The sequence below is a fragment of the Solea solea genome, chromosome 16 (assembly GCF_958295425.1).
Source record: "Solea solea chromosome 16, fSolSol10.1, whole genome shotgun sequence".
In the NCBI taxonomy this organism is placed as follows: domain Eukaryota; kingdom Metazoa; phylum Chordata; class Actinopteri; order Pleuronectiformes; family Soleidae; genus Solea; species Solea solea.
The window spans coordinates 15,079,119-15,097,378 of NC_081149.1; the positions used below are offsets into that span (position 1 = coordinate 15,079,119).

The 18,260-nt window shown below is 42.6% G+C and overlaps 1 protein-coding gene across 3 annotated transcripts in view; it reads left to right on the forward strand.

Moving 5' to 3' along the window:
* The window catches only part of prkar1b (protein kinase, cAMP-dependent, regulatory, type I, beta), a 54,963-nt gene extending 39,171 nt beyond the window's left edge, over positions 1-15,792 (forward strand). For all 3 annotated transcript variants that reach the window (XM_058654164.1, XM_058654165.1, XM_058654166.1), the window contains 4 exons: positions 3,500-3,560; positions 6,167-6,288; positions 14,512-14,593; positions 14,881-15,792. In XM_058654164.1, coding sequence (XP_058510147.1) covers positions 3,500-3,560; positions 6,167-6,288; positions 14,512-14,593; positions 14,881-15,053 — 438 coding nt within the window. In that variant the 3' untranslated portion in view covers positions 15,054-15,792. The remainder of the gene's footprint in view (positions 1-3,499; positions 3,561-6,166; positions 6,289-14,511; positions 14,594-14,880) is intronic.
* Positions 15,793-18,260: the final 2,468 nt, after the last annotated feature.

Here is an 18,260-nt window from a genome sequence, read left to right on the forward strand (position 1 = left end):
GCCTGTGAAAGAAACATTTTCTTTGTTGAAAATAGTTTGAACCGGCAGAGATGACTAAGATTTGTTTTTGGACCATTCAGCTCAGTGTAAGTTGGCACCGGCCTGCCCAGCACTCATGTCACCCCTTAAGCACATAGTTTAACTGAGGGCACAGTCTGCCCCGGTAACCCTTCTTTTGAGAGGACCCCACGGCCCCCACCCCCTTTTCTCTCTCTATCTCTCTCAGCCTTCATTCCTTCGTTTCTTGCAGCAGGAGAGGAGACGTGGTGAAACAGAATTCAGTTATGTGAACCTGTAGTTAATTATTGCTGTCAATGATTTGTAAAGCTGTTTTTATAAAATGTGGTATGCTGGCAGCGTCATAGGCCAACACAGTAAGCATTCTCGCACTCTCTCTTTCTCTGTTACTGTGTGCGTGTTTCTGAGTGCTTATGCCTGGAGCTAGTTAGTCAGGAGCTTGGGAAGGTGGGCTGCTGTGCTCCCATCATTTTCATTGTTTGCACATCTGGCTCTCCCCTGTCCTGCTTCTTGGGTGCATCTCCAAATTTTCAGACTGTAAAGACTGAATATTTGGGTTACAGATTGTCAAACAGTCAGCAGCCGCACATACGATACAAAAACTAAATAAACCCATTTTTCAAGATCACAATCATGAGCATCTACAGACAGATGTGTCTGCCTCAGAGTCGTCCAGCATTCTCCTAAAACATCCAGTGAGACCACGCCTTTAAGTTTAAGGGAGCTGCGAATATAAAAGCCTAATTCCCCCCCCCCCCCCCCCCCCCAAGTCAGTTCTGACCCTTGGGAGTGAGAGAGGCAGTGAGAGAACACCCTGGAAATGAAGCCGATAGGATCCAGAGCTCCTCTGATTGATAAAAGTCAACAGGTAGGAGGGGAGAAGACCGAGAATAGCTTTGGAAAATAATATCTGCCAATGGTTTAGTCTACGTATAGACAAAGAAGCCCAGCCACAACGCTCATATAGCAAACAGTGATGAGTAAGAGATTGCAGGTTATTTATATACACACGTATACATACATATATATACTGCTATATATTATATTCTTTTTCATAGTTTTAAATCCCTTTGTGTAGATTAATCAAATAGTTAATCACTAAAAACCTTATGTGCAACAGGTTTGATGATAAATGATTTCCAGTCACTTAAATAATAAGTAACAATGACAAATATCCTCTGGTTGTTGGAAGTACTCAAAGTTTTGTAGTTTGAACAATCCCTGATAATGAAATAATGAGTTATTCTAGAGCACCTTCACATGTGTCCGTATCCATCACACCACAGCCGTAGTTGCCTCTCCCTTTAGCCTGTAACTTATACCACCATACAAATTTCAAACACCGAGCACGTCGACACACGGGTTATGTAACAAAATGATCTTGTCATGTAAAATCTGAGTCTTCAAAACCACATGACCCCACCTCCTCTTTTCCTTTTTATCCAGAAGTTCATTTTGTAAACAGTGTAATACCATTTCCCGTGATAAAGACACCAAACTCCATTGTGTCAACTCCGCTCACACAATGCCCTCCTTGTTGTGCCATGTATCTTTTTCATCTTTGATTTAAAGACACACAGCTACAGACAAATCCATTAACACACTAACAGACCACTGTCAACAAATAGAACATGAGACGAAAGGAGAAATGATATCAAGAAATGAGGAGCTGTGTGTGTGTGTGTGTTTGTGTTTCACATTGGAGTGAGATGAAGGTGAGGTTGGTTTATTCTGGCTTTGCTCCACATCTTAGCACTTTGATGATTCGACCTCAAAGACAGTGAGCAGACGCAGAGGCTGGTTCATCTGTAACCACAGCAGGAGTGAACACATTAGGACCAACAGGAGTAGGGGGGGGGGGGGGGGGTTTCGTACCTGGAATATGTACGTAGGCCCTCCCAAGTAGTCGGGAAGACGAGGGACTGATGCAGGGAAAAAGATATGATAATGCGAAATTGTAGAATCACACATTTAGAAACGGTATCACCTTCATTCTATCCATGACAGTAAATCCCAAGACCTGCTGTGTAATATGTTGTGTGTGCACAGTGAGGCCCTGAGCCACAGCGAAGGTGTGCATACAAAGTCACAGTTCAGTTTTTTTGATGAAGGCTTTTATCATGATGAATAATTTGCAGGACCAGCGGATGCACCGTTCATACTGTAGAGTAGAGTACGGAGGCATATTTAAAAGTACAGAACAGGATTTATTTGAATTTTACTTTTCATTTTTATGTAAAAACATAGCAGCAGCAGCAGCTCTGCAGCAGACCGACAGAAACGGGCAAGACGCAGCAGATCAAGTGCTGCAGCCTTCACGCTCTGCACACGCGTCCAGTGTGGCCCAGGCATAAGCCTTTAAGCTCGACAAGTCTGTCAGAGGAGTTCCACAGAAAGAAAATATATAAAATCCGAAGAACTGTGCGCATGCGTCTAGTGTGTTTGTACTTGCGTGTGAGATTATGTTCAAAGTAGAGTATACTGTACATGTGTGAGTGAGCATGCAGTTTTGTCTGCAGAGACAGCAACGGAGCAGAAGTGGCACAACTAAAAGCAGGCTGTACACACACACACACACACACACACTGTCCTTCTGCATACACACAAATAGACACACACACACACAGACTCCAATCATTTATCCAGGAGGGAGGCAATGCAGGCTAGAATTCCTTTAATCAAGTTGTTTACGATTTTGAGTTTGACGTTGGCTCACTTGGGAACATTTTCTCCCCTTTTAAGACAAAATGTGAAATTATATGAAATTAGAGGCAGCAGCGGGTCTTAGGCACTTACGCACCAAAGACACCCCAAGCCTCAATATATCATTTCCATATGCAAAGGCAGACACAGGGCGGGCGGACAAGATTGTCTCTCCTCACTCTCTCTTTCTCTCTTTATGTTCCCACTCTTGCCAAGTGGTTCCATGCAGAGAAGGAGGGGGGAAAAAAAAGAAAGAAGGAGAAATGCAGTCAGAGAAGGGGTCCCTCTGGGTCTAGACTTGTCAGGAAGCACCTGATGTTCATGGCAGAGGCAGAGAGGGGAAAGTCCCCTGCTCGGTGGGTGGGGTGGGCCACACACAAACAGTCACACATAAGCATTGAACGTTTTCTATAAGTCTGACCCCATGAGCTATGATCTATTCAATCATGTTATATTTTGTTGTGTGGTTGCCCGTGGTTTCTGCGTTTTGTACTATTTGTAACAATAGCAGTTGTGGCATTAAGTGCTTCTACGACATGTGTCTATTTAAATAGACTTTACACTTGCAAGACAGAAAGAATGGATGGGATGCATGAATGGATGTACGTACGGTACAATATAATGACACAAATGACAGGATTTCACTTCATTATGGCGACAGTTGATCACTGATCAATGTTCTTTTTCATTAGGAGTTCCTCCAATTAGTAATTATGATGATCACAATGTTTTCAGGCTAATCACACGTATCATTTTATAAACTTTGTTTCTTTTACAGGGCAGCACACTGAGGAAGAGAAAGATGTATGAAGAGTTCCTAAGCAAGGTCTCCATTCTTGGTGAGTCTGAATCACGGCGGCACTTTAGGCCTGCAGCGATTATTTGATGAGTCCATTATTAATGAATGAATCGTCTACTATTTTGATGATCGATTAAATCAGTTTTGAGTGTTTTTTCAATAATTGAAAACAAGTTTCTCATATTGGTTTCCTTGTTGCTCCATATGACAAGGAAATCATTCAAACTGAATCATTTTGATTTGTTCATTTCCAGGTTTTCTACATTTTCTGACATTTTACGACCGCTCGATTCATTGAGACAGTAGTCGACAGATTAATCGATTCTGAAATTAACCGTAAGCTGCAGCCCAACTGCAATGAATTCAATTTATTTAATTATTATTATTTATTATTATTTATTTAATGACATCCCGTTTGTTTGTTTCAGCATTTACAAATATGCTGAAGCATGATTACATTCCCACATGTGCACCCGGTTACGCATAAATCTTCAGACGCAGTCAGCGGGGTGCGGGCAGTGCAACATACTGTATACTGTAGATTAGCCCACATAAACACAGGCATGCGTTGTCACACAAGGCCCATAGTTGAGTATGTTCTGTGTGTGCAGTCCTAATCTTCTGCTCTTATTAAAAGCCAGTCACAATGTGCAATGTCGCTGTGTGGACAATTAAAAAAAGAGGGAGTTAAGCTAAGCCTCTCTTTTCCCACTGGAATTAGGATAACACCGGCCTACACAGGCCATTGAGTGTGGTGAAATGGGGAATGAGATTCATTCAGATTTTCAAAACGAGTTGCAAATGGAACTGACATCTCATCCCTTTCCACTTGATCATGTGTGTGTGGTGTATAGAGCAAGGCCATGCCCCCTGTACAGAGTTATTAGCTGGCTGAGTAAACACATACACTCAATTCAGGTCTGAAGAGAATGTCTCTACAAGGTCCGCTCTCTTTTCATTCACCTCCTTTTCTCTTGCACCCCCCTTTTGGACAGCCGTGTTGAGGCCTGTATTCAAGCACTCGCATCTCACTTCGGAGTGCTTTCCTTGTCTTCGTGTTGCTCTGCTTCCCTGAATTGGAGGAGGGGTAGGAGGCGGGAGTGTTGTTGTTAGTCTTTGATTTTTGAGATAGCCATGAAATTGGGTTACAAGCCCTTGATGTCGTGGAGCGAAGGGTAAGAAAACAACATGTTCTTTGTCGCACAGACACACACATACAGAGGTTTCAACATCTAAATGGCCAATTGTGAGTGTAATATATATATGTGTGTGTGTAGCAAGGTGATCCAAGTGGGTGCAGGCTCTGCGAAGCATGAAATGTAGCTTCTTTAGTCAGCACATTTGTGTATCACATTACCTGCCAGGCTGTTAAGGATCACCTCTGTAGAACCTGTTGCCTTTAGCTTGCAGCCAGACAGGGGACATCTATCTGGGGCCCGGCCGGCAGACACCACGGCCCCACTAGAAGGGACACTGGACACCTCCAAACCACCAGACCTGCACCTTAGTTAATCCTAAGTACATACACATTTTACGCACACACACCACATTTACACGCACGCGCACACACACACACACACACACACAGGGATCAGTTACTCAGATCAGGAGACAATAGTCTCAGACAAAGAGATTCTGCTATAGTTTTACACCTCTAACTCACGTCTTAGTCAAATCAAGGCACTGAATAATCCTTTGTTCTAGACAAAGCTAAAGATGGGGAGTGTTTTCATTGCAGACAAGTAATCCGATTGCATGTAGGGTGAGCTCATGTGGTAAATCTTCTGTGTGGAGATATTTAGTTACTATTGGTTCCTGTGCCTATGAAAAAAAAAGTCTCTCTAAACTCTTTCGGAACATTTTCCCAGTGAAGATGTGTGACCATCTGTGTTTTTGGGATTCTGCGTGAATACCAACAGCTTCTAGAAATACCCTAGGCTAACCACGTGACTCTACGTGTGGTTGGACAGTCGGAAAGACAGCTGTCGCCACTGGCTCTCAAGATCAACACGAACTGAAAAAAGTTTTCATCAGGTTTTTGCAGGATCCAGTCACAAATGTTCAAATATGATAAATGTCACAGAAATAAATCTCTTCTGAGATTTTACAGTCACTTGTCTTTAAATTCATTAAGTAATCATCAACTTTTTTTTAATTACAAATGTGTTTTTACAATTTTCATAAAAAGAACGGAAATATTAAATATTAACATCAGATCTTCCTTACTTTTTTTTTTAATATATAAATGAGTTTCCCTTCCAAATATACTAGTCTATACTAGAAACTTTTGATCTTAGTGTCATGGTTTGGTCAGACTGGAATTAATCCGGGAGAGGACAGCTTTCCATCACCACACCCTCAGTCTTACAGATTTAGAGGTTTATTTTGAGGTGCTTTAGCATTTCAATGCCCCATGATGGGACTGTGGAGGCAGAGGATCTGAGATGTAATGGTGCTTGATGAAAGACTGGATTAGCCAGAGGTTAAAGGTTGAACTCATAATTCAGTCCTTCTTACTGGACCACGAGACATAAACAGATACATGTTTGTAAATCTCCAGTTGCACCGCATTGATAATGTTATTACAAACCTAGGTACTCTTTTTTTTTGTTTTGTTACTGATCTATATGAGATGTCCTTTCACAGAGTCCTTGGATAAGTGGGAACGCTTGACTGTAGCGGATGCTCTGGAGCCTGTTCAGTCTGACGATGGAGAGAAAATAGTGGTGCAGGGAGACCCTGGTGATGACTTCTTCATTATCACAGAGGTAATGTCAGTCTGTGTGTGTGTGTGCGTGCGTGTGTGTTACGTCTCCCTTTAAACACAACCCAAAATGTTTTTGAAATGTTGAAATGTTGGAGGACGGATAAAGGGATTGCTGTCAAATGAACTCGAGGTAATCAAACAAAACCACAAACTACTGTATATCTAGATGAATTAAAGCAACATAAATATCAGTGATCACAGGGAGAATCCAGCAACCAACTGACTGCAGTGCCATAACCAATAAAAACACACAAAAAAGATGTTGTGTAGATGTTGTGAGGAACGACACCATGTATGTATCATCGAGTAGGTCCTAGACCTGATGTACAGTACACGTCGTCACGCAGAAGCGCTGATGGGGGCTTTTTTTTTTGCTGAGATCCGAACTGATCCTAGAATATTGCCACCAGCAGACAGACTACTCACTGGTGTTCTGTCACAGACCTTCAACCACAAATACTGCGAGAACAGCCCTGACACTGTAGGCTTTCTTGAACAGGGCCCCCCCCGCCTGTCATCCTACCACACGTTTGATTAACTCCATAAGTCATCAGGGTTCTGGGGGGTGGGGATGCAATCGTCTGTCATGTTGTCGTTGCCTCCTACTTTACCCACTTATTCTCGGATTTAGTTGAATGCCCGTCTGTCTTTATCATGCTCTTCACCCTGTGTCCATCAAGAGTCCTCATGAGCCAAATTCCTGTTTTGTTGCCTTCACCTGTGATCCTCCATCTCTCTGTCATCTATCTCCCCACTCTCCTACGATGTCCCTCCTCAAATATTTTGCTGCCCATAAGCCTAAACTTCTGATTTCAACCATTCACGTTAATGTTTTTTTTGTTTTTGTACATCATTTACAATAAACAAATAAGGTACATTTTGCCTTTATTTTACTTCCCACATCTGCTGTCAACATGCTTAGGACAAATTGAGAACAGACACATTTGTACAGTCATACTAATTACAACCAGGCCAGCAGACATGTCACAGGAGACACCTGGACACACTTTCATTCCAGGTATGAACAGTTGTGCTCCACACTTATTATATCACTCAGGACTGATGTTAATAAAAATGGCCTGCACAGACACACAGCCCTGCTGCCACACAGCAAACTGAAGGTTGTTTCTTAATTCCTCACTGGCCACAGTTTTATTTAAAAACCCAGTACGCTCAAGTATAAAGCCAAACAAACACATGACATGTCCTTGTCCAAATATTTCTACACCAGTACACTAAAGTATTCTCTAAGTATACACCGCACATTATCAGACCCAGCGTTGGTCAAGTTTGAGCTTCCAATTGAAGCCTACTGAAACTGCAGAAATCCCTTAAAAGCAGTTTGTGCAAAAAAAATGAATCCATTTGGGGTTAAGGATGCAAATTTAGCCGCTTGCAATGCATGACTCATCAGTCTGAGACATTTGACATCCCTGTGAGGAGAAAGACAAAATATGCAGGGGAATCTTCGTAGGATTATTGGATGGAGAGACAGAGGAGGAAAAAGTCAAAGGCAGCCAGCACATTCCAGGTTACCATCTCCCTCCTCATGAATGTCACACCAGAGATTTTGAGCATCATAATTTTGTTAGTAAGTAAGTAAGCAGCGTGCACCAACCCTCATCACTGAGGAAGAAGGGCAATTCTCCAACTTTCTTAAGCTTTTCCTGATCAAGAATAACATTTTTCCCCTCCCTTTTGGTCTTTCTTTAATTGCAACACCCAGCAGCATTATGTGCCTCCTTCCCTTCTCTATCATTTTCCCCTAAGCTCTCTCTGTCACTCTGTCACTCCTCGCTCTCTCACTCGCTCTCTCATGTAGCAGGGACTGATTTTCCCAGAGCAGGGTGGACTGTGGTGGAATGCGCATTGCTGACTTTCACACGGGGTCAGAAGACCCAGCCTCCCTGGAGAGGGAGAGAGAGAGAGAGAGGGAGTCAGAAAGACAGGGATGAGTCAAAGAGATCAGGGAGGGACCTACAGCAGGATGGAGGCTGATTAAAAATGTAAATCTAACTATTGCAACTTTATTTACATAGCACTTTTCAAAACATGGTTACAGCAACCCATAAAGAGTGGTTGGAAATGAGACACAGAAGGTTCAGGCAAAAATCAAGTAGTCAATCAGGCAGAGGTAACAAAAATCACTAAAACAGGGTCAAACACAACTACACACGCTGGACCACTTGCAGTAATGTGGCGAGATGACCCTGCAGTGAGCAGAGCTTAAATACTGAGAGCTAATGGGCAAATCAGACACAGGTGTGACCAAACCTGGGCGTGGCCTGTAATCAACATGGAGGGAGTGGAACCAGACCAGCTGTGTTTGGATCGTCAGGAGTGTGCGTCTGTGTCTGTTGTCACGTGACAAGCGCCATATCCCAGAGTTCTTTGTGCCCCAGCGGCAGAACAATAAAGGTGGCGGTAATTCACATTTCAGCTGGTTTGCCAACGACCATAAAAACCCCAAAGCAGAAGGAGAATTTTTTTTTGTGTCGACTTTTAGTACAGCAACACGACAACAGGCAATCTTCAGCGTAGCATTCTATGATTTTTTTACTGTGCAATATATGTGTATACTCCTTTTTTATCTTATTTATGTACATTATATATGTATATTTCTCTATTTATTCTGCACAGATTCTGAGCTGCTGAACCGTAGCTTTGTTCTGTTGCGAGTTGATTTTGATATATATATATATATCTATATATACATATATATATATATATATATATATATACATATATATATATATATATATATATATATATATCATTTTCCCCTATATATATATATATCTATATATATATATATATATGTAAGGAAACTGACATGGGACATGGTTAAATAAACCTGTGCGTGCGTGCAAATTTACAGTCTGGCTCATACAGTAAGGGGAGAACCAAAATGTATCTGGGGGCAAGACCAGATCATACTTTAAAATGTATCATTAAAATCTTAAAATATATTCTGGAAGGAAGCTAAAATAGGTGTAATGTTTTGTTTCCCTCTCATCTCCCTCTTCTTTGGTGTCTCCTCACTCTCATTTGTTTCTTTGCTATAGTTCTCAGAGCATTAGCCAAAGACAAACCCCAGATGAACCAACTACATCCTTTTGATGTGGAGGATTCACAAAAGAGAGGTATAGATAGAGACATCACTGTCCCTTCCTGGCACGAGGAATGGGGCCCTAATGAAAAGTGGCATGTTTACATATTTTCCTTACATTGTACAAGCAAGCCTTTACAGAACTCTTGAGGCCGTAAAGACTCTGCCTCACCTCTCTTCAACTCCTCCCTTTTACAGGACATGTTCTTCAATTCGCACAACATTCTCTGTCTACCTTAGTGCGCCCAGGGAGACATTAAGGCAAAAGACATTTGTGAGAGTGAAATGGTGAAAAGAAAGTGGCATGTAGGATGTGCTGCACGGATGTTGTCTTTACATCTGTGCAGATTTTAAAATCTATTTAACAATAACACTGATGAGAAGTTATCCTGTTTGACTCGCCTTGGCCTTTAATTAAGTCTCTAGTCAAGACCAAAGTGTGTTTTAGTCTTAAAAATCATCACGTGCCTTTCATTTATACTAAACAGTGAGTAGATTTACTGAGATAATAAATGCTTTCGGCATCCCAATTAACTTCATAACATTTGGAAGCAAAATAGTACAGCTGTGCGTCCTCTCAGGTAATTCAGGTTACAAAGCTTCTAATTTTGCAACCAAGTGATCTTTAATTTTTTTCCCCATCTTACTTCTAAAAACTGAAATCACTGAATTGCTGGTGTTAAAGTCAACGTTGAGGTACAAGTCTTTTTGTTTTATGTTGCCAAATCAATCATTTTTATGACTTGAGTTACTACTTAATGAAAATGTAATTAAATAAGGTGAGGGTGGATGATCCTCGTGCTAATGCATTTGCTCTCATGTTGTCTCATATCTGACCTTTGACCCCATACAAGCGTAATCCCACTGAGGAGATCTGAAGTGTCCCTGTGGGTCTCAGACAAAAGAAATCCTCTGTGGGTCACATGTTGGCTGTTACTGTAACCTTCTTTGCATGGACGTGCTAATAAGCTAATGGAGCTTAACAGTTTAAAAAAAAAAAACCTGAAGATCAATGCATTTAATGAATGAAGTCATGTTTGTCTGAATGCAACAAGAGCAAAGGTAAAGATTGGGGTGAAAGCATTTTTTCAGCGACTTTCTTCAAAGGCTGTTTCATGGAGGAAAAAGAACAGCTCTGATCTGTGTGTTTACATGTGTTTATATTCCACTCCAGTTTGAATGAGAAGGTGCAGACATTGTTGACAGCCTCGTGAACATCATATCACCTTTCCTCCATCTCTGGCTGCATCTCTCCGACTTCCCTCCCACGGTGTGAGCCGATTGTTCGACGTGTTTAGACATTAGTGGGCGTGAACGTGCAGCGGCGTGGAGGACGGACAGGACGGCAATTCCACAGCGTTCCACACATGCGTACTTGATCTCACATTACGTTCCGGTAGCGGAGATTTTTGTCGTGGCGTTCGCCCTCATATGAAACTTGTCCATGGTTTCCATCTTCTTTGATGTCTTATTTGGCCAAAACAAGAGTGCGCCACCTGTTGGACTGTTTAGTATTATGCTACAGGGAGCATGTGCAGACAGTGTGTACAGTCCTCCACATAGGGTCCACATGAGTAGTAAGTATGACCTTATGTGACCAGGAATACCACTCAGCAGTGATGATTTCTTTCTTATCTATTCATACATGTTTTGATATTCATTCATTCATTCATTCATTCATTTAATCATTCCCACATACTTTGTGTGATTTCCTCTCTCTGTGCCTGTCCTGCTTTGTAACCTTTGCACCCTGTGACAGGCAGCGTGGCGGAGCAGCATCCCCGTTGTTTATACAAAGAAATATCTGCGGAGCCGCCCGTGGGGTGGTATAGTGTGAGATGGTAATCTGGACCACACTGGATGTTTCGCGAACTGTACAAGATGGTGCTGCGCTGTCTCACTTTGTTTGGACATGAACGGAAAGGAAAGGAATCAACTGGTTGTAAACACAGGGTCCTCAAGGCACCGTCCTTCTCGGTGTGTTCCATTCATGTCTCTCTGTATAAAACAGAGAGATATTTTTTTGGGTTCAGGATTTTAATTGTTACGTCGTATGAAATGCTGCGAAATAGGGAACAACATGCTACTTCACCAATAAATCCAATTCAATTCAATTTTATTTTATATTTTATTATTTCATCTGCCTCGACCGGTTGGGGTGAAAGTAAAAAAATGGCGGACAGAGGAGAGGTGGAGGACAGAAAGGGGGGAGAGAAAGGACAAGAGGGAGGTTAGGTAGAGACAGAAGGAGCAGATACACAACAAATGTTCCGTTTTACACACTGAACTTCTTTAAGTTCTCAATCTTGCATTAGTGCATAGTGTGTGTGATGTTTGGTGGATTTGTCAAGACAAATTGAAAACAAGAATTAAAATGATGTTGTTGTCATTTTTTTAATAATGAATGACTGCTGTGCTCTCATTACCAGGGACATTTGCGGTGATGTCATGTGGTTGTGCTCCATCACATCATCGTCATTTCTCTCCAACTGTTCAAACCTAGTCAGCATTAATCTATCTCCTATGTCTGATTCAGTCTGTCAACGTTTAACTCCAGTCTTCCTCTGGTTGATTTAAAACTGTGTTTGCTCAAGTCTTCGTTCTTCGTGACGTGCTCATATTGTGCCTTAAATGCCTTAGACTGAGCATACCATGACCGGGTTGAATTGGTCAGCATAGCAGCGTTCTAGTCAACCACAAAAGCAAACTGTGTGACACCAGCCTTTTCTCTGCTGCTTGCTACTACATGCTCACAGTGAGTTAAACGGAGGTCGGGGGGCGACACAGGAAGTTACCTGCCTCTGGTCTGTAGTCACATGCTTAGTGCAGTTAAGAGAGCTGTCTCGGGTGATCAGTTTACCTCCTGGGAGCTGGGACTGGCTGATCTTTAATCAGTAGGCATAATTACAAAAATACATTCAGCAGACTTCATCTGACTGGGATTTTGGCTGCCATCCCCATCACCCCCTCGAGCTTGTCAAATCGAGTTAGAACCTCACACAAACACACATTCTCCGAGAAAGTCATTCTCGCTGTGTTGTTGGCCCAAGATGTTGCCAGAATACAATCAAATATCTGCGCTGCACTCCCAAGTAATTCTAATAAATAACATCCACTATTACTTCATACATTTTTTTTTTCCGTTTATGTATCTCAGCGGAGGTCTTGCTGGTCTTTGAAACAGAGGAAGCTCATTTCCAAACAGAACAAGGGAAACGTGATAATTATGTTGAACTGAAATGTTATAATAGTGTTTTTATTTACAGTGTATATACAAATGACACACAACAACAAGCTGTTTGTCTGCAGACCTCCCTCACAAGGTCCACACAGGACTGAGGCAGTCATCATGCAGAAGCCCAGCGTCTGCGCCCGCCCACTGCTCCATCGACTCCCGGAGAAGCTGAGCTTCCGTGGAAGTGACGCTTTTGCCACCTGTGTCCATTCACCGCTGAGCTCACCCCAGTGAAACAAACCTTAGAGAGAGTTTTAGTGTCACGTAAGACTAGTGACAAACTAGTGACACTTTCTAAATCGCGTTTATCGCACGTTTAGTATTGAAATGTAAATACAACACAGCACATATTTGACGACATTTTAGAGGAAACTGAGCTTTAATTGCTGTCTTAGAGCAATCGCCGCTGATTCAAATCACTAAATTCAATTCCTAAACAGGTCTGTTGGAGGACATAGGAGAACATGCAACTTCACACATATCGTTGATTCATTAGAACTGGAGTAAAGAAGGTTTAAAAAAAAAAAGGAGCAAACTTCGAGCTCTGTCACTTTGCATGATTAATTTTTTTTTAAAAATGCCCCATTTTCCTAGAACTGCCTGTGATGCACAGTTTGGCCAGGTATTACTCACAGAGTGACCTCCGTAGTCTTGAACACTACCTCTTACTTCTCCACAGTTCATTCCATGCGACGTGAGCCCCCTCAGAGTGATATAAAGTCTCTGAAGCGTTGCATGTCTGCAAAAAGTTGCTGGCAGTCGTGGGGGTTTCTCATTAAGTCTCATTATATTCATATTTAGCATCGTTAGCCTGGTGAGACTGTGAAGGGGACAGAATTAGAGATGGTGAGAAAAAGGCACTGGAAATCTGTTTTAAAGTTCTCCCACGGGGTTTTCTACCTGCTACCAAGTCCGGCTGAACTTGAGCACGTGTGAATGTCTAGACATCAACACCGCGCGTCTGTACAGAGGCGTAGGGGCACAACTCTGGTGGTGGCTAAAGATAACGATAAATATTAATTCACACATGCACAAGGGTTTTCTCAACAGCTGCAACATGAACATGATCTGTTGGGCAGAGTAAACGGAAATCAAATTTCCTCCCGTATACTTTTTACATGAGTCATTATGCACACACACACACACACACACACACACACACACTAAATCACTAAATAATCAGAGGGTAATGGTAACAGCCTTAGCACGGTCGGTCATAGGATCCAGCAGACATCAGCTGTTGAGTTTCCCACTGTGTGTGTTTGTTTTTGGGGAATTTTTACAAAGTGTGCTTTTTCACTCTGTGTCCATCTGTTTGTTCCTTTATGTTTTTTTATTTTTTTTATACAGTACCACGAGTAACCATGCTGAGCGTGTATGTATCCGTGTGTTGGGGTGACTTTGGCACATTATGTTGTAGCTGCCTCAGTTTTGGACAATACTCTTGTTTCCATTGTGTGGGTGAATATTAATACTGGGGATTACACGATGGAGACACTGAGGACTCTCAGCGGTTGAGCTGTTTGTGTTTGTTACACTCTGAAAGCAGAACTGATCAGATGTTCTATCAAGAGCCCGCTTGGAATATGTGAGCGAGTTTCTGCACATACTGCGTCCCACAGAGCAGGTGTCTATCCCACAGACGTGGGCTAAATCCTGTGCACCTGTGTTCTTATGAGGCAAAGGAATTTCTCCTCGGCTTAATCCTCCTGATCATTTTCAATCCCCTGTTAAATACCCCCGTTCTTCTCTTCCCCACTGTCTTTTCCACCAACAACAACGTAACCTTCCTCGTGTTTCCCCATCTCCTTATTTTGTTCTTCCTCTTGTCTCTGACGCCTTTTCTTTCCTCTCACTCTCCTCATCTCCTCTGTCTTCAGGGAATAGCCTCCGTTCTGCAGCGCAGGTCTGACAACGAGGAGTATGTGGAGGTCGGACGCCTCGGACCCTCGGACTACTTTGGTGAGTGACGCTTAGCCATTTGTCAATGCATAATTATGATGAATATATGATTTTTGCTGATTTTTCATACTCAACTTCAATCAGTTTGATACTGAAAACCGACTTTTGCTGATTGCTGATCCTGACAAGGCAACAGAATTATTATATATTGATACATTAATCAGTTTAAATAAATCGCACACATTCAACGATAAAGGACTGTCTTGATGTTCAGATGTTCATATCTACGTAGGTGTGGAGGATTTTTAATGTCATCCCAGCTGATTGTGGTCTTCTTATTGCTCCAGGCGAGATTGCCCTGCTCTTGAACCGTCCCAGGGCAGCCACCGTAGTCGCCCGTGGTCCCCTCAAATGTGTGAAGCTGGACCGGCCCCGCTTCGAACGTGTGTTGGGCCCATGCTCAGAGATCCTCAAGAGGAACATCCAGAGATACAACAGCTTCATCTCGCTGACTGTGTGACAGCCCGGCCCCTCCGGGCCCCACCAGCAGGGGTGGGCAACATCAGCGCGGCAGTTTTGATCAGTGGGTGGGAAGGGATAAGGATGTGGGTTTCAAGGACACGGGCTTTACATCGACAGAAACAGGGCGCACATTTCTTGCTTTCTTTTTTCATTTTGCGCATTTTTTTTTTTTTTGACCTTGTGCACTTTGACTTGACCTGTGCTGTCACGTAGCTTTATGTCATCAACACCATTGCAGGAGTGTGAGAACCAGAGTGAGGACGGAGGTGGTTCACTTTGTTTTGTACACGAGTCTCACAGTGTGTGGACTGTATGTGACGCATGCTTCTAGACTGACAAAGACTGGCGCTTGCACTTTTTGTGAATTTATTGAAGGACACGGCTGAATTCAGGAAATAAGGAGGAAGTAGAAGTCATGTTTACGTACAGCAGGGGGGAAGTGAGTCTCCATTTCTTTGCACGCTGTGGTTTGCCTTTTTATCACTTCTGAGTGTGTGTGTGTGTGCGTGTGTGTGTGTGTGTGTGTGTGTGGTGCTATTTCTGGGTCAGATAAGACCAGCACTACACACTAAAATGTAGATGTAGAGGTGTGAAGAAAACGTTCATTTTTAGTCCATCATAAATGTGCTTTTACTGCTGATGGCACTGATGTTTTGATTTGAGTATGTAGTGTGTGTGTGTGTGTGTGGCATCTAGATTTTTTTTTCTTTTCTAGCCCCTCTCTGTGTCAGTTTTTCCTGAAGTTCCAAAGTTGCAGTAATGTAATCGGTCCTGTCCTCGTAGACACGAACACGGAACACACAACCGTGCTACACATGCTTACACTCTCTCAGGCCTGAAATCTGCAAAACACACAAACACAGACCTTTACTCCGATTGTTCCACGCCGCTTTTGTTCTCTGTTTTATTGCTAGATGAAAGCTTTTGCACCACGTAAGACTTTGTAGCGTTGGGTTATTACAACAGTTTGAACCAGCTTGTTTTTAAGACATGACTTATGAATAACATAGAATATTATTTAAAAAAAAAAAAGGTAAAAAAAAATAGATATAGACATATATGTATACATATTCTATGTTTGTGTTCCTTTGATCAACTATATTCTGTCAAAAATTGCACAACTGACCCATCGTCTGCTGTTGTATGAAACGGGACCTTAAGAAAATAATCTTTTCTGTATTTTCTGTCTCTATCTCTTTCTTTCAGCTATCAAACAATGTTGAGAAAATAAAGATAAGCCTCTGAAATCGTTGATTAGAGTCTTTTTTTCCCCCCTGCTCCTCTCTTGATCAGCCCCCACATGTCCCACAGTAAATTTGTTTATCCCAGCGTCCTGACGTCGTGACTGGACTCAGTCCTGTCTTTCCCTTTTACCCGTCCGCATGCTTCTCTACGACCTTCCTTCACCAGATTTGAGATCTCTATTCATTTCCCTAAGGTGCAGAGTTCCTTCCTCAGTCACGCTTTTCACAGGCAACTCCTCTCCATCCCCACAACAACCCCCCCACACACACAGACCCCACCCCACTCCACTCTCATCCCTCTCCCATTAAGGCGAGTGTCAGTTATCCGTCAGTCTGGGCTGTCAGAAAGTCTCCGCGCTCCTCCCAGTCAGTTTACACCACAGCGATCTAAAGCTCTGCAGCTTTGACACATTCCACTTCATCTTAATGCCCACTAAATCAACGGAGGAATGTGCCCTCAACTCGTCGACATTGAGTTTAGTGCCCCCCTCACCTCCCCACACACACACACACACACTCACACCTCCCTCATTTTGACAATAAACACTTAACACACATAAAATCTCAAACACACAAATTTGGGATTGTGTCTCAGTGTTATCCTCCCTTTTTTTATCAGAATCTTCTGGCACCACCCACTTAAAACCTTAGTAAAAGTACTTGTACTTTTAAAATGTACTCAGAGTAAAAGTTACTTAGTTACTAGGTTCTTTCTTGTGTGCAAAAAGGACAGGAGGACATAAATCTCACGTGAATTGTTTTAATCAAAGGCAAAACTTTCACAAATTAAAGTGCTGAATTAGCGCTTAGTTCACCTGTCCTCATCCTTCTCTGCCAAAGTGAACAGGTGTGATTTAAAACGTAGCAAAGTGCAGTACGTCCAAAAAAACACACTTAACTAAAATGACGAGTAAACGTCATTCCTTATTTTCCACCTCTGAGTTTAACTTGTTATTGGTAATTCTAGATAACGTAGGATAATGAATGGATTGGTCTGCAACCAAATGGCTGAAAGTCCTGCGTGTGTGTGTCTGATTTCCATGGTGCCTGATTAGGCAAAGGCAGGGCCCTCCTGGGTGGGCCGGTCGAGGACAAATCTTGGCGCTGTTGCAGAACAGTACGATGAGGCCGTGATACCTTGGCACTGTGTCCATTTGACCCAGTGCCAATAGTTGAGCACACAACTAAACACAACTATTCATTTATTTTAATTTAGGCCACTGCCTAAAAACTGTCTCACCTGCTCAACTCTTGGTTAAAGCAGCTCATAAAACAATCCTTTTTTTTTTTTTTGTCAGATTAGACTTTCAGCAAAGGTCAAAGGCTACCTCCCCACACAAGATATGGAGAGGGTAATCCATGTTTTCACGACTTTACAGCTGGATTACTGTAATTTGTTGTATTTGTGGAATTGACCAGTTGTTGATGCATCGTCGGCAGCTTGTGCAGTGCGTTTTGGGATTTTAAATCATTTAATGGACTAGCGCCGCAGTACCTGGCCTTCACTCACACACTCGAGTCAGATCGCTTAGGTCGGCTAACCAGCTGCTACTGGAAAGTCCCAAAAACTAAACCAAAGAGCAAGAGGTGAGCGAGCCTCCGCAGTGGCAGCTCCTCGGCTGTGGAATGTCCTGTCTTGGCACATAAGACGTGCCCATACTGTTGAGATTTCTAAATCTTCTCCTTTAGAAACCTACTTTTTCTCCTCGGCGTTTAATTCAGGTTGAGCTGGACTCAGACCGCTGTGTTTCCTATTTTACTGATCTTTATTCACTCCATTCTGTACAGCACTTTGGTGGTTTTTGGCTAAAAGTTTTAGACCTCCATCCGTCCACCCATCCTCCATTATCTACCATTTATCCTTTAGGGTCATGGGGGAAGCTGGAGCTAATCCCCGGCTAACAAAGCCCAAAGCTCAGTTTGAATCACTTTTACATAAAACATCAAACGTGAAGCCGAGG